Below are 12794 nucleotides of genomic sequence, written 5' to 3'. Positions count from 1 at the left end.
CGTTCTCCCAGAAGGACTGAGGTTTTGTCACATAAGTTTTGGCAAAGTCTTGCTTTTTTATGCAGTGGTGTCCTCCTGGGTCTCCTACCATAGCGTCCCTTTTCATTCAGATGGTGACAGATAGTGCAAGCTGACACTGTTGTACCCTGTGTCTGCAGATCAGCTTAAATTTGTTTGGAAGTTAATCTGGGTTCTTTATCCATATTTTTTTTTTTTTTTAAATTTTGCTCCTCCGTCCACGTCCAGGGAAGTTAGCTACTGTGCCATGGGATGTAAACCTCTTGATGATATTGTACACAGTGCACACAGGAACATTAAGATCTCTGGAGATGGACTTGTAACCTTGAGATTGTCCATGTTTTTCCACAATTTTTCTTTCAAATCCACAGACAACTCTTTACACTTCTTTCTTTTCTCCATGCTCAGTGTGACACACAACACAAAGGTTGAGTCAACTTTTCTCCATTTTAACTGGTTGCAAGTGTGATTACTATATTGCCCACAACTGGTACTTGCCACAAGTGTGTCTAAATACAAATTACAGGAGCATCACATGTTTGAAAAGCAATTACTTCTTACAATTTTGAAAAGGTTGCTAATAATTTTGTCCAATCCATTTTTGAGTTCTGTGTGAAATTTTATTAAGTTTGACTTTTCTTCTCAGTTTTTTTGTGTTGTTGCAGTGCAAACAAAAACAATAAGCATGTGAATACCAAAACATTTGCAATTAGAACAATTTTCTGAAAGAAGTGTTGCATTTTCTGACAGAATTGCAAGGCTGCCGATATTTTTGATAATAATCTCATACATGTTTTTTTTTCTTCCTATTGGTTGTATATCTGATCAAGAAATTGTTATATTATCACATCTTCGATATGTCAGTGAATATTAATATTAATTGTAATGTGAATGTTAAAAAATGCAGTAATGCCGCAGTCAACACTTTTATTTCATATGTCACTTCTCAGCTTAATTGTGCATTTTTTTTTTTTTGCCCTTATCTTGAATTTTGGGGGCATGTTCATTTTGGTGGCATTTTTGCCCCAAATTGCCATTGATTTCTGACCTTGATTCTGGATAGAATACATGTTTTCAGCATGATTTCTGTGCATCAGGGTTTAGTATGTTGTCATTCCACTAAGTTCTACATCCTTTTATAGATCAATGTGGTCAGCAGTTCCATCTTACTCTGCAGTGAAATCTGAGAGGATGCAAAAATAAAGCACCATTGTCCACTGACCTTACCACTAGTTCTGAAGTGAATGTTTGAGAATTTGGGAGAAGTATTGTGCTATTTGGTGAGTTGGTATATATATGCGAATTGCAGGTAAAACGTCATCATGAAGGTCCATCCCTAAACCTTAGGTAGGTGTGAGTAAATGATCCAAAAACATAAAATGAGATTGCACAAAAGATTTTCATATGTTTTTGCAACCAATTCACCAAATGGTAAAAGTCAAGACATGCCTGAGAGAGTAATTGTGTTTTGCCCTGTCTTTACATTTTTTTATTTTTAAATTTTTTTGTGTATAACAACACAAAGCTGAATTACATAACCATGGAGAATGAAACAACTGTTTCAGGTTTAATACAAGTTCAGTCAACAGTTTCTAGCCTGTTGTCCATTACGACAAAACATTCTCCACACTCATCTCTTAATTCATTAAATACACAACAAAAAATGTGTTTACAGTAAAGAATAAAACATTTTCAAACAGTTAGGCCCCATCATATTTACCTTTAATTTCAATGGAAATCCAGCCATTTCAGATTTTTACACTGCGGTAACTTTGGCATGCATTTTTTTTGTGTCAAACTTTCTGTCCTTTAAAAACAGTGATGATATTTGTGAAGTAAATAATAATAATAATGATTATTACCATAATTAAATGATATCTCAGACCCACTGACAGTTTATTTTTGACGTTTATCTTACATTACAGATGCTATATACAACATTAATATTGTGTACAGTGCAATAAAATAATTTCTTTTTGGTTAAACCAGCAGTATACACTTCTACAGACAACCACACAGCACTGAGTATTGACAGTAAGTATTTGAAACGTTTTGTGTTGCCAAAATATAATATAAATAATAATAATAATAATAATGTGCCAAAAAATGTTGTCTTCATACTTCAATGTGAACTTCATAGGCAATGCCAAAAGCAGTCAGAATAAAGATCACGCATTAATTTGATGTATGTAACACTGAACACAGGGGGGTGAAAGGTGCAAGAAACATGTTAACTGATGATTTTTAGCTTCATAAAAATACTGAACAACCAAAGGTACAATATTCAGTTGTGATGATTTACACAACCTTGTCTGTTCAAAAAATTTCCCTTTGCAATAAAAATAAAATCTATTAAAACTATTTTACATTCTTTAACACTTTCTATGATATCTCCATGTTAACATGAAGACATAAAAGCTCAAGGTAAAACTGCAAAAGCACTGATATCATCTATGAAACCACTGCAAAAAGACTGATATCTATAAAAGCACATAATGCAGAGAAACACAATCTATGTTTTCAAGTGCTGAACATCAGCTAGGAGATCAGTCAATGTCACTGTCACTGCCAGATTCGCTCAGCTGAAGATCATTTCCTGAAGGGAAAAAAGACAACAACAAAATTTACCACATAAAACACAGTAGGGTGATCCTTCAACTACTGGTACTTTAATGTCCCAGGTGATGATTTTGTCCCAGGGGTGCTATTATGCCTTTTCATTTTTTGATCTTTAGTAAGTGTGTGGTGTGTATCTTTGGGCATAAAAAAAGATCTACAAAGTTACAAATCTCAAAGTCCACGTCAAAAGTAGATATTTCGTTTTTAAAAAAACCCTTTTCAAGAACTACAACGAACGGCTCCTTTGGACTACAACGTTTGTTTTCCACATGATGTCACAACGCGGTCCATTCGAATATCATTAAATTAAATCCTGCCCACGGAAATTCGAATTGTTGGAGGGAGGTTAGGGACGAGGTGGGGGATTAGCCTAACTTTAGCGATGCAACGTGGAGAACCACTTCAACGAGCCGCAGCACGGCAGGTATAAACACAAACATTGACGTCGGAGCCTTAACATGCAGCAGATGTGTGCAGTGTGTGGTAAGAGATTTATTCATCATACAGTGTAGATAGCTTCACTTATAACACGATTCACTTTAAAATTCACGATTCGCACTAAAATAGGCTAGGCTAATCAGTGATGATGTTTTTTGATAATGTTAGACAGCTTTTTAGCCTTATGCTGGAGCTGGTTTCGGGCAATGAAACCAAGTATGTAAATAATTAAATAAAATAGCATGATAATTTCATGTATTGGCGATCTCACAGGCTGACGATAGGACCCAACACTACTGTAACGTATTATTTACTCACCCTCCATGCATCCTAGGTGTATGTGACTTCCTTCTTTCAGACGAATGCAGTCGGAGTTCTATTAAAATTTATCCTGGCACTCCCAAGCTTTAGAATGGCATAGATGGGTGTTTCTCCTCATCAGTCCAAAACAAGTCCAATAATATGCATCCATCCATAATAAAAAGTGCTTCACACTGTTCCGGTGGGTTAATAAAGGACTTCTGTAGTGAAGTGATGCATTTTTGTAAGGAAAATATCCATATTTAAAACGTAAGAATCACTTTAATCTAGCTTGCGCTAACAGTTGTACACAAAACTTGCTTCTTTGACAATCGCAACGCAGTGGGACAGCTAACCAATCACAACACATTTCGGTTTTTGGAAGGCGGGCCTTCATTAAACCCGGAACTAATGTCTTATGTGCCTTATGTGCCAGGTTGGGAGAAATGTATTGTAATAATGTAAATTATGTTAAAAATAATGCATTTTTCGACCCACCAAGCATGAAAGCATGTTCTAGTACACCCCCAAAACAAAATCAAGACTTTGTAAAAGAGCATAATAGGACCTCTTTAAACTAGCATGTAACAAAAAAAGATGAAATAAGATGTAAATAGATGAATAACAAATCTGTCAGTGTCCTATGGCATATCAGATGTCTTTGTGTTGTTCTACTGTGTGTTTTTGTACTGTATCATGCTTTAGATTTTTTTTTTTTTTTTTGGGACTGATAATGAGAAATTATTTTCTATGGCTGTAGTGGTGAATAAAATGATAGCGAATGCTCTTACGGAGTGTGTTCATCAACTGGTTGCTGCCTTGTGATTTGTTCATTCCATTGGCCATGTTGTTCCTGCTGGGGGAGAGATGAGTTTCCTGTTCTCCATCACTGCATGAGCTGTCATCACCACTGCCAGAACAACTGCCAGAATCTGACGAACTGCTGCTGCCACTACTGCTCATCTGCTCAATCACGTCCACCTCGGCCCGCAGCTCTGAGACAAGAGCAAAAGAGAAAGATTTAGCTGAAGAAGAAAAAAAGTAGATGAATTCTTAAATTGAATAAAACAGTTTACTATTAAAACTCTGTTTCTTCAGTTTCCCGTTAAAATGAGCTTTTGTTGTTACTGTTACTGTAAATGTCTTCTTATACAATAAAACAAATTATATATATTTGTTTATATATATATATATATATATATATATATATATATATATATATATATATATATATATATATATATATATGTATATATAGACTCTGCAGGCCTCAGTTAACATGTTAAATGATAAAGTTCATGACAGTACCATTAGAAAAATATGGGACAAAAATGGCATGTTTGGAAGACTTTGCAGAAGGAAGCCTCTTCTAAACCAAAAAAAAAAAAACATTGCAGCACAGTTTAGATCTGCAAAGTTGCATCTGAACAAAACACAAGTCTTCTAGAATAATGTCCTTTGAACAGACGAGACCGAGGTGGAGATGTTTGGCTATAATGCACAGCACCAATTTGGTGAAAAACTAAAGAGCATATCAGCACAAACACCTCATACCAAAAGACAAGCATGCTGGAGGAGGGCTAATAATTTTGGGCTTGTTTTGTAGCCACGGGACCTGGGCACCTCACAGTCACTTAGTTGGCCATTAACTCCTCTGTATATCAAAGTATTCTAAAGTCAAATGCGAGGGCATCTGTCCGACATCTAAAAATGAGCCAAAATTGGGTCATGCAAAAGGACAATGATCCCAAGCACACCAGCAAATCTACAACAGAATGGCTGAAAAGAAAAGAATCAAGGTGTTGCAATAGCCCAGTCAAAGTCCAGAGCTCATCCTGACTCAAATGCTGTGGTGAGAGCTGTGCATATGCAAATACCCACAAACCTCAATAAACTTGAGCAATGTTGAAAAGAAAAGTGGTCCAAATTCCTCCAGAAGGATGTGAGAGACTGATAAAGTCACACAGAAAATGAATGCTTCAAGTTATTGCTGCGAAAAGTGGATCTACAGGCAGTTGAATTATAGGATGTCCTAACTTTGTCACACATGGCTTTTCCCTCTTGGCTGTATTTTTCTTAAATAAATAATGACACTGTGAGATATGACATGTGATGATGTTTATCTGAGGATTTATTTTCCAGATTTTAAGACCTGCCAAGGACCAGATAATTTTTTATTGTGTCCTGATACAGAAAACCATGAAATTCAATAGGGTGTAAATAAATAGGGTGACTGTATATTATTTGTTTTATGCATAAAACAAATGTGTTTTTCTTAAAGGAGAAGTCCACTTCCAGAACAACAATTTACAGATAATGTACTCACACCCTTGTCATCCAAGATGTTCATGTCTTTCTTTCTTCTGTCGTAAAGAAATTATGTTTTTTGAGGAAAGCATTTCAGGATTTTTCTCCATATAATGTACTGATATGGTGCCCTCAGTTTGAACTTCCAAAATGCAGTTTAAATGCGGCTTCAAACGATCCCAAATGCGGTTGTAAACGATCCCAGCTGAGGAAGAATGGTCTTATCTAGTGAAACCATTGGTTATTTTCATAAAAATAATACAATTTATATATTTTTTAATGTCAAACACTCATCTTGTCTTGTTCTTCCGGACCTCTGTTTTTGTTCCGGGTCATGACAGTTAGGGTATGTTAAAAAACTCCCATATCATGTTCTCCCTCAACTTCAAAATCGTCCTATGTGAATTTTTTTCCTTTTTTGTTAAGGGTGTTTGATCTTCTATACCGATCAGACCGTTCTTCAGCTGGGATCGTTTACAACCACATTTGGGATCGTTTGAAGCATTTAAACTGCATTTTTTGAAGTTCAAACTCAGGGCACAATAACAGTCCAGAAAAATCCTGAAAAGTTTTCCTTAAAAAACACAATTTCTTTAAAACTGAAGAAAGAAAAGACATGAACATCTTGGATGACAAGGGGGTGAGTACATTACCTGTAAATTGTTGTCCTGAAAGTGAACTTCTCCTATAATTGTGTGAGGCATAACTAGTCTTCTCCTATAATGTGTAAAGGGTTGGCCATGACCCCACAACATTAAAGATCCATTCATATTTCTCACATACAAATTTATTCTTTTCTATAGTGAAATGTGTTATAAGTCTGGCAGTGATGTCCTTGACCCTTTTCCCATTCTGGGTGCTGAAATTGGGGAAACACCATCTCTAGGCCACTAATTATCAAATGGCAAGCAAATTTAATGCTTGACGATTCATGCTTGCATAACACAGGTCATCAGGTTTTGTCCAAGTCTGTTTGAGGACACATTAAACCATAGAGCAGTGGTCGGCAACAGGTGGCCCGCGGGCCAAAACTGCAGCCAGATTATTTTGATAGTGGCTGGTTCTGAAATAGATCTGTCATGACAACCTTTGAAAAAGCGCTTGCTGTTCACTTTCACTTTCGATTTCACAACCACTCAATCACGTGCACTCTGTGTAAAGGTGATAAAATGAGTTTTTGTCCAAACTAGCCACTGGAACAACAACACAAACTATGACAGTTATAATCTCAGGTACTGATTATGTGCTTTATTCAATTTTAAAAGTGTCTAATGTGAGTTTGAATATCATATTCTATGACATTTATAGCCATAATGAAAGCAACAACAAATAGTTCACCTCAGATCTAAGCAAACATATGTTAAAACTGCAAAACAACATGTGTTTTTCATGACAAAGATATCAGGTATAAGGTATGAGTCACTCAGTATTTAGTTTCAACAATGTTATTTATGAATTAGATTATAAGCTTGTCCATTTCATTGAGAGTGCAATGCAGTTCTGCGTTTCTGAATGGCTGTGGCGTGGCATTGCGTGTAGTTAGGACACTGTGTATGATATTTGTCAATGAGCTTATGTTCTTTAGAGCAGCAAGACTTGATCAGGTGCAGTATTAACATTCTGTGTTTAAAGGATTTGCTCTGGTACGTCAAATCAAGCACTCTGTAATGACAGGTAAACTGACCAGTCAGGTGTTTGTCATTAGAAGTGTTCCACAAAAGAGCTATGGTTTGCAGACAGTTATAAGAGTTGATGTTACAAATACATCTTTTGAATATACTGTGTGAACCCACTGTCCCATCAGCTCAGAGAGCTTTATTTTCCCTCTTCACTAAGTTTTGTCAATTGTTTTGTTTATTGGTCCAATTCTTGTTTCGGGTTTCTCTTTCTTATTAACCTTACATTGGGTTAGCCACTCAATTAATTCTCTTGTGCTTCGTTCCTACCCTTCTGTATTATGTTGCACTGATAAGGAGTTATCACAAACTAAGACTGTTCAGTTGTGCTATTATACAATCAATATACAGTAAATGTAAGTTAAAGTGTTGCCTATGTAACCAGTTAAAACTTGTGGCGATGAGGTCTTAAAATGTATGGAAAGAGTCTTAAAAAGGTCTTAAATTTAACTCCATGATTCCTGTATATACCCTGAAAGAACAGCTCACTACCAGTTACAAAAGACACTGTAACAGTCTGTTACAGGCAATTCTAGTTGCATTTTTCATCAATTAATTTCTTAAATTATCCTTTGACTATGGCGAATCACCTAGTGGCAAAAATTTTTTGGCCCGATGGCAAACTTACTTGCTGACCCCTGCCATAGGGGGGACATGCCAAATACCAAGAAATTCTGAAATTTAATTTTTCACTCAAACTGTTATGCTGACATATTTATTTTTTGTTAAATATATGTATTAAAGCTAGAATATTGTAAAATAAACAAAAAACTGCAGAAGCATACCAATTTAGGACCCTACTGTATAATCACAAGCATGAAAGTCTAACCTCGTTTGATGTCATCCAGCTGAGGCTCAGGTGAAGGGTTGTCTTTGGTTGGTGAGGTTTTCGCTCCTGCTCCGGGCTTGATGGGGGTGCGGAACTGTGCCGTCAGCTGGTTAGCTCTCACTGACTGCTGCTCTATACGAGCCTGAATCTTACTGCTGCCTTCGGCTCTGACCAACACAAACGAACATCTTCAATATCACACACAGACGATTGACAAGTACAGTCCATGTGAAGGTGAAAATACTGAAAATACACACTAAACAAGTGACAATTTCAACCAGTCAGAGGAGGTGTGGATGGGTTCACAGTCACATTAAACTGTATAGATCAGTGATCCTCTAACTATGGTATGCATAATACCAGTGGTGGCATGTGATGTTAAAGGTTACATTTGAAGTCAAAAGTTTACAGACACCTTGTGGAATCTGCAAAATGTTAATTATTTTACCAAAATAAGAGGGTTCATACAAAATGCAAGTTATTTTTTATTTAGTACTGTCCTGAATAAGATATGAATTTGAAGATCAGGGTAAATTGAACTTATTTTGTCTTCTGGGAAACATGTAAGTATCTTCTGTAGCTTCTGAAGGGCAGTACTAAATGAAAAAAAAAAGATATTAAGGCAAAAAATAAAATAAAAATAAAATAAACTTACACATCTTCATTCTGTTCAAAAGTTTACACCCCTGGCTCTTAATGCATCGTTTTTCCTTCTGGAGCATCAGTAAGCATTTGAATCTTATGTAATAGTTGCATACGGGTTCCTTTGTTGTCTTCAGTGTGAAAAGATGGAACTCAAAATCATACAGTCATTTTGGAAAGGGTCTAAATACACAGAAATGGTGAAAAACCAAAGAATTTGTGGGACCTGAAGGATTTTTCTGAAGAACAGCAAGCAGTTTAACTGCTCAGGACAAACAAGGGACTCATGAACAACTATCACTATACAAAAAAACACAGCTGTGGATCATTCAGGTAACAACACAGTATTAAGAATCAAGCATATGTAAACTTTTGAACGGGGGTTACTTTAATAAAATTTCATTTTCTCTTGTTGACTATATGTTAATGTCTTTTATGTGAAATATCTTATTCAGGTCAGAACTACATTTTGTATGATCCCTTTTATTTTGGTAAAATAATTAACATTTTGCAGATTCTGCAAGGTGTATGTAAACTTTTGACATCAACTGTATATTTCATGTCTTCTTTAGAATCTGATTACAATTTTCATGTGTCTTTTGAATGAATAGGCAATATTGCACTGTATGCAACGTTTTCTCCTGCCTAAATAAATGATTTGATGTGAGCATGATTTTCTATAGGTGAGCTTACGGCATTTATTGTTTTTAACTCAGAAACACTGGATTTAGCACTCAGTTGTAAGCATAATATCATTAATAAAGGCAGACAGAGCAATTATGATACAGTTTGTCTAGTTTACAAATATATTGTATATTAATGTGATTAAACCAGGAATATAGTTAACCACATGCATTAAAAATAAAAGAAATATTATTGTCAAACAAAAAAGTGAATAAACTACAACTTTAAAATAAAAAGGAAAATATAAAAATAAAAACTTTTTTAAAACATTAATAGAAAACTTTTATTTTCTGTGAAGCTGTTTTGCAGCAATCTATAAGTAAATATAGACAGTATCTATGTTATTTAGATTCAGTTTTGACAGGGCACATCTGAACTACAGGAATATTGTTATTAATTAACTAATCAATGTCCTTCAGCTTTCACTCAAAAAGACTTGGTGACTAGGTGACACTTGACCTGAAATTATTTGGCTGCTCACCTTGTTTTCTTGACTTGTATGCTGCTGCTGAGCTTTTCCAACATAAACTCTCCAGTGTCATGGTTGATAATGAGAACGCAGTCCTTCTGATATGGCCTTTTGTTGCCTTTAAACACTGTCATTGGTGGAGTGGAGCCCTTGAGAGAAATTACAGTAAGTGACGCATACAATGAGTTTCATAAATGAAGCAGCCACAAATCTCTGAGAGAATGACCCTTACTGGTATGTGCGGTAATGTGATGGTGACCTCATCTCCTTTTCCTACTTGTAATTCTCCTTCACAGGATGTATCAATAGATGCTGGTTTAAAATCATCTGTGGAATAAAGTTAACATACAGTCTCGGGAATTTATTTTCACTTATAATAATGAAATCCATGCACATTATTACAGCTGGCTCACTTCAAATATTAATAACAAATTCTATTCCAACTGTACCATATCAACAATGTTTTCACCCATCTGACAGATTCTGACAAAAGTGGTAAAAGGTGTAAAAATAAAAGCTGTTAAACTAAATAAATTAATGGTTTAGGTTAATTCCACATTAACTATTTTTATAATAATACTTATTTAAGGTGAGACACTGCAGGTGAATAGGGTAAAAAAAACAACAACAACAACAAAAAAAACTAATAGTTATCACCTTACTTACCCAGTTGATTGGTTACATTGATAACTGCAAACATTTTTATGCTACAAGTTTTTTTTAAAGCTAGGTTTAAAATATGCAAATGAGGCATTGTTTAATGAAAAATGCACTTATTTGCATACATTTGCAAAAACACTGAATGAAATCAGTTTCATAATTCTTGTTTAATGTTTTTGACATATTAGAGTCAAATGTTTTTACAGAGGGAATTTTGGGTATCTCCTTTTGTCACTCCATAATTCAGAAAAAAACTATAAATTTTTAGCAATTTTTGGGGGAATAAAATGTATAAAATCAAGCAAATTACATATGAACAAATCCCTCTGCAAAACCTTCAGGATATAGACAGGAATAAAAATCTAAAGTTTGGTGTTAAAGTTCAAATTCGGGGCACCATACCAGTCCATTATATTAAGAAAAATCCTGAAACGTTTTCACATAAAAAAAACATATTTTCTTTACCACTGAAGAAAGAAAGACATGAATATCTTGGATGTTTTAGAAGCTGCTCTGGAAGTGGACTTCTCCTTTAAAAATATGTATTGAATTTGAAATCTACTGACGTAAATAGATAAAGTGCTTTAAAATAAACACTTAACAGTGTGTTTTGGATGTTTTCTTTCCACTAGTCTGAAAAAACACCAAAAAGCCCAAAATCTCCAACCTGACAGGTGCATGAAAAAAAACTGTTTTTGCCTGCAGTGTCTCCCCTTAATCCCCTTGGTATTTAATCTGGGCTAAATTAATAAAAATGTTTTTTGAGAGGGGGTAATTGACAATGATTACAAGCATAATAGTCAGGAAATATCATATGCATGCGTATTTCCTCATGCAAATGTGAGAATGACCTTTACATCACTATTATAAACAACATAGAATCTCAGGCCGCAGTGTGTTGGTTGCTTCAAACGTTTGAAGGCTGCCGCAGTACTTTTATGTGTGGAACACGTCTAATGTTCATACTGTCAATGACTTTACATAATCCATACATTTATATCATCATATCTACGGGCTGGTCAGCAGGACCTGTATTATTTTTTTAGTTACTAGGCTTGCTTCTGTTTCCAAATACCGGTAAGATTCTTGAGATTAGAGGTGTGTTTGTTGAAATGAGTATGTCATTTTGTTTATTAAATTATTATTATTATTATTTTATTAAAGTATGCAATTCTTGATGGACTCACATCTGATGGTGTGAAAAGATGATTTTGGTCTCTTCTCAAAACTATCTCCGAGCTTTAGCACATGCTCTTCTTTATCCAGAGGCGGGTTCGAGCTGCCGTTCATCACTGCACGTCACATCGAAATCACCAGCCTCAAACAAAATAGCAAATTCTTCAATGAATATCACATGTAAACAAAGACAAAGAAGTTGTTGCTAAAACACTCTTGACAGATCCAAAACTTCCGGGTCACGAAAACAAAAATAACGCCTACACCAAAGCTGTGGCTTTAAAAATCAAACATTTAGTATTTGAAACATAATGCACAAAATAAAAAAGCATCATCTGAGCTGTTCATATTTTAAAGTGGGCGAAAAGGTCCAAATGACAATAAAGAAATAAATCAATAAACAATAATGATTGAAATAAATATATTATGAGGATATCATATTTATTAGACTCAGTAAGGTCGCGTGTTAGCACAACTGCAGGTAACGTTAATTAATTTGCAAGTTTGTTTTTCCTCATAAGCAAAAGTAGGTTGATAAAAATAAGAATGAAATCTAGAAAAAAACGCCTTTGTCGTTTGACTTCCGGTTCAGTGATGTCAAAAAAGATGGTTAAAGAATACGTTAGAAAAATAAGATTACTATTTTATTTAGCAGTCTCTGATGATGTTTAAATATTATTTTGTATTCAAATGTTTCAGCTTTAATTAAATGTAAAAAATGTTTAGTACATACCCTGTAAGTTGATGGCGTGACACTCGTCCGATTACCTTAAGTACACAAAACACCAAGCATAGCACATTTCCACACACTTACACTTACCCCTTCTTTAAGTGAAAAAAAAAAAATCACGTACTGTATTAATGCATTACCATACACAAATAAAAAAAGAAATCAGCATATCTGGTTAAGATGAACTCAATTAGCAGGACCAACGCGTGTTTATATATTTTTCATAGTTGCGTTATGTTGGTTCAT

General features: G+C 34.9%; 1 protein-coding gene across 1 annotated transcript; it reads right to left on the bottom strand.

Annotated features, from left to right (window-relative positions):
• Window positions 1-1494: 1494 nt before the first annotated feature.
• eaf1 (ELL associated factor 1) lies at window positions 1495-12355 on the bottom strand. Its single transcript, XM_051132478.1, has 6 exons — window positions 11830-12355; window positions 10215-10309; window positions 9995-10131; window positions 8188-8354; window positions 4167-4370; window positions 1495-2614 (listed from the first exon to the last, which is right to left on the bottom strand). Exons 1-6 carry the CDS (start codon window positions 11930-11932, stop codon window positions 2565-2567), a joined length of 756 nt encoding a protein of 251 aa, XP_050988435.1. The 5' UTR covers window positions 11933-12355; the 3' UTR covers window positions 1495-2564.
• Between the last annotated feature and the right edge of the window lie 439 nt (window positions 12356-12794).

Source organism: Labeo rohita, chromosome 16, assembly GCF_022985175.1.
Source record: "Labeo rohita strain BAU-BD-2019 chromosome 16, IGBB_LRoh.1.0, whole genome shotgun sequence".
Taxonomy (NCBI): domain Eukaryota; kingdom Metazoa; phylum Chordata; class Actinopteri; order Cypriniformes; family Cyprinidae; genus Labeo; species Labeo rohita.
Note: the sequence above shows the minus strand (reverse complement) of the source record. Positions and strands in the feature narration are given on the sequence as shown.

Coding starts and splice junctions, on each gene's coding strand:
- eaf1 (XM_051132478.1), bottom strand. CDS start 11,932: ATGAACGGCAGCTCGAACCCGCCTCTGGATAAAGAAGAGCATGTGCTA. Junction 10,132..10,214: donor TCACATTACCGCACATACCA/GTAAGGGTCATT, acceptor ATTTCTCTCAAG/GGCTCCACTCCACCAATGAC. Junction 2,615..4,166: donor CCAGTTGATGAACACACTCC/GTAAGAGCATTC, acceptor TTTTCCCTTCAG/GAAATGATCTTCAGCTGAGC.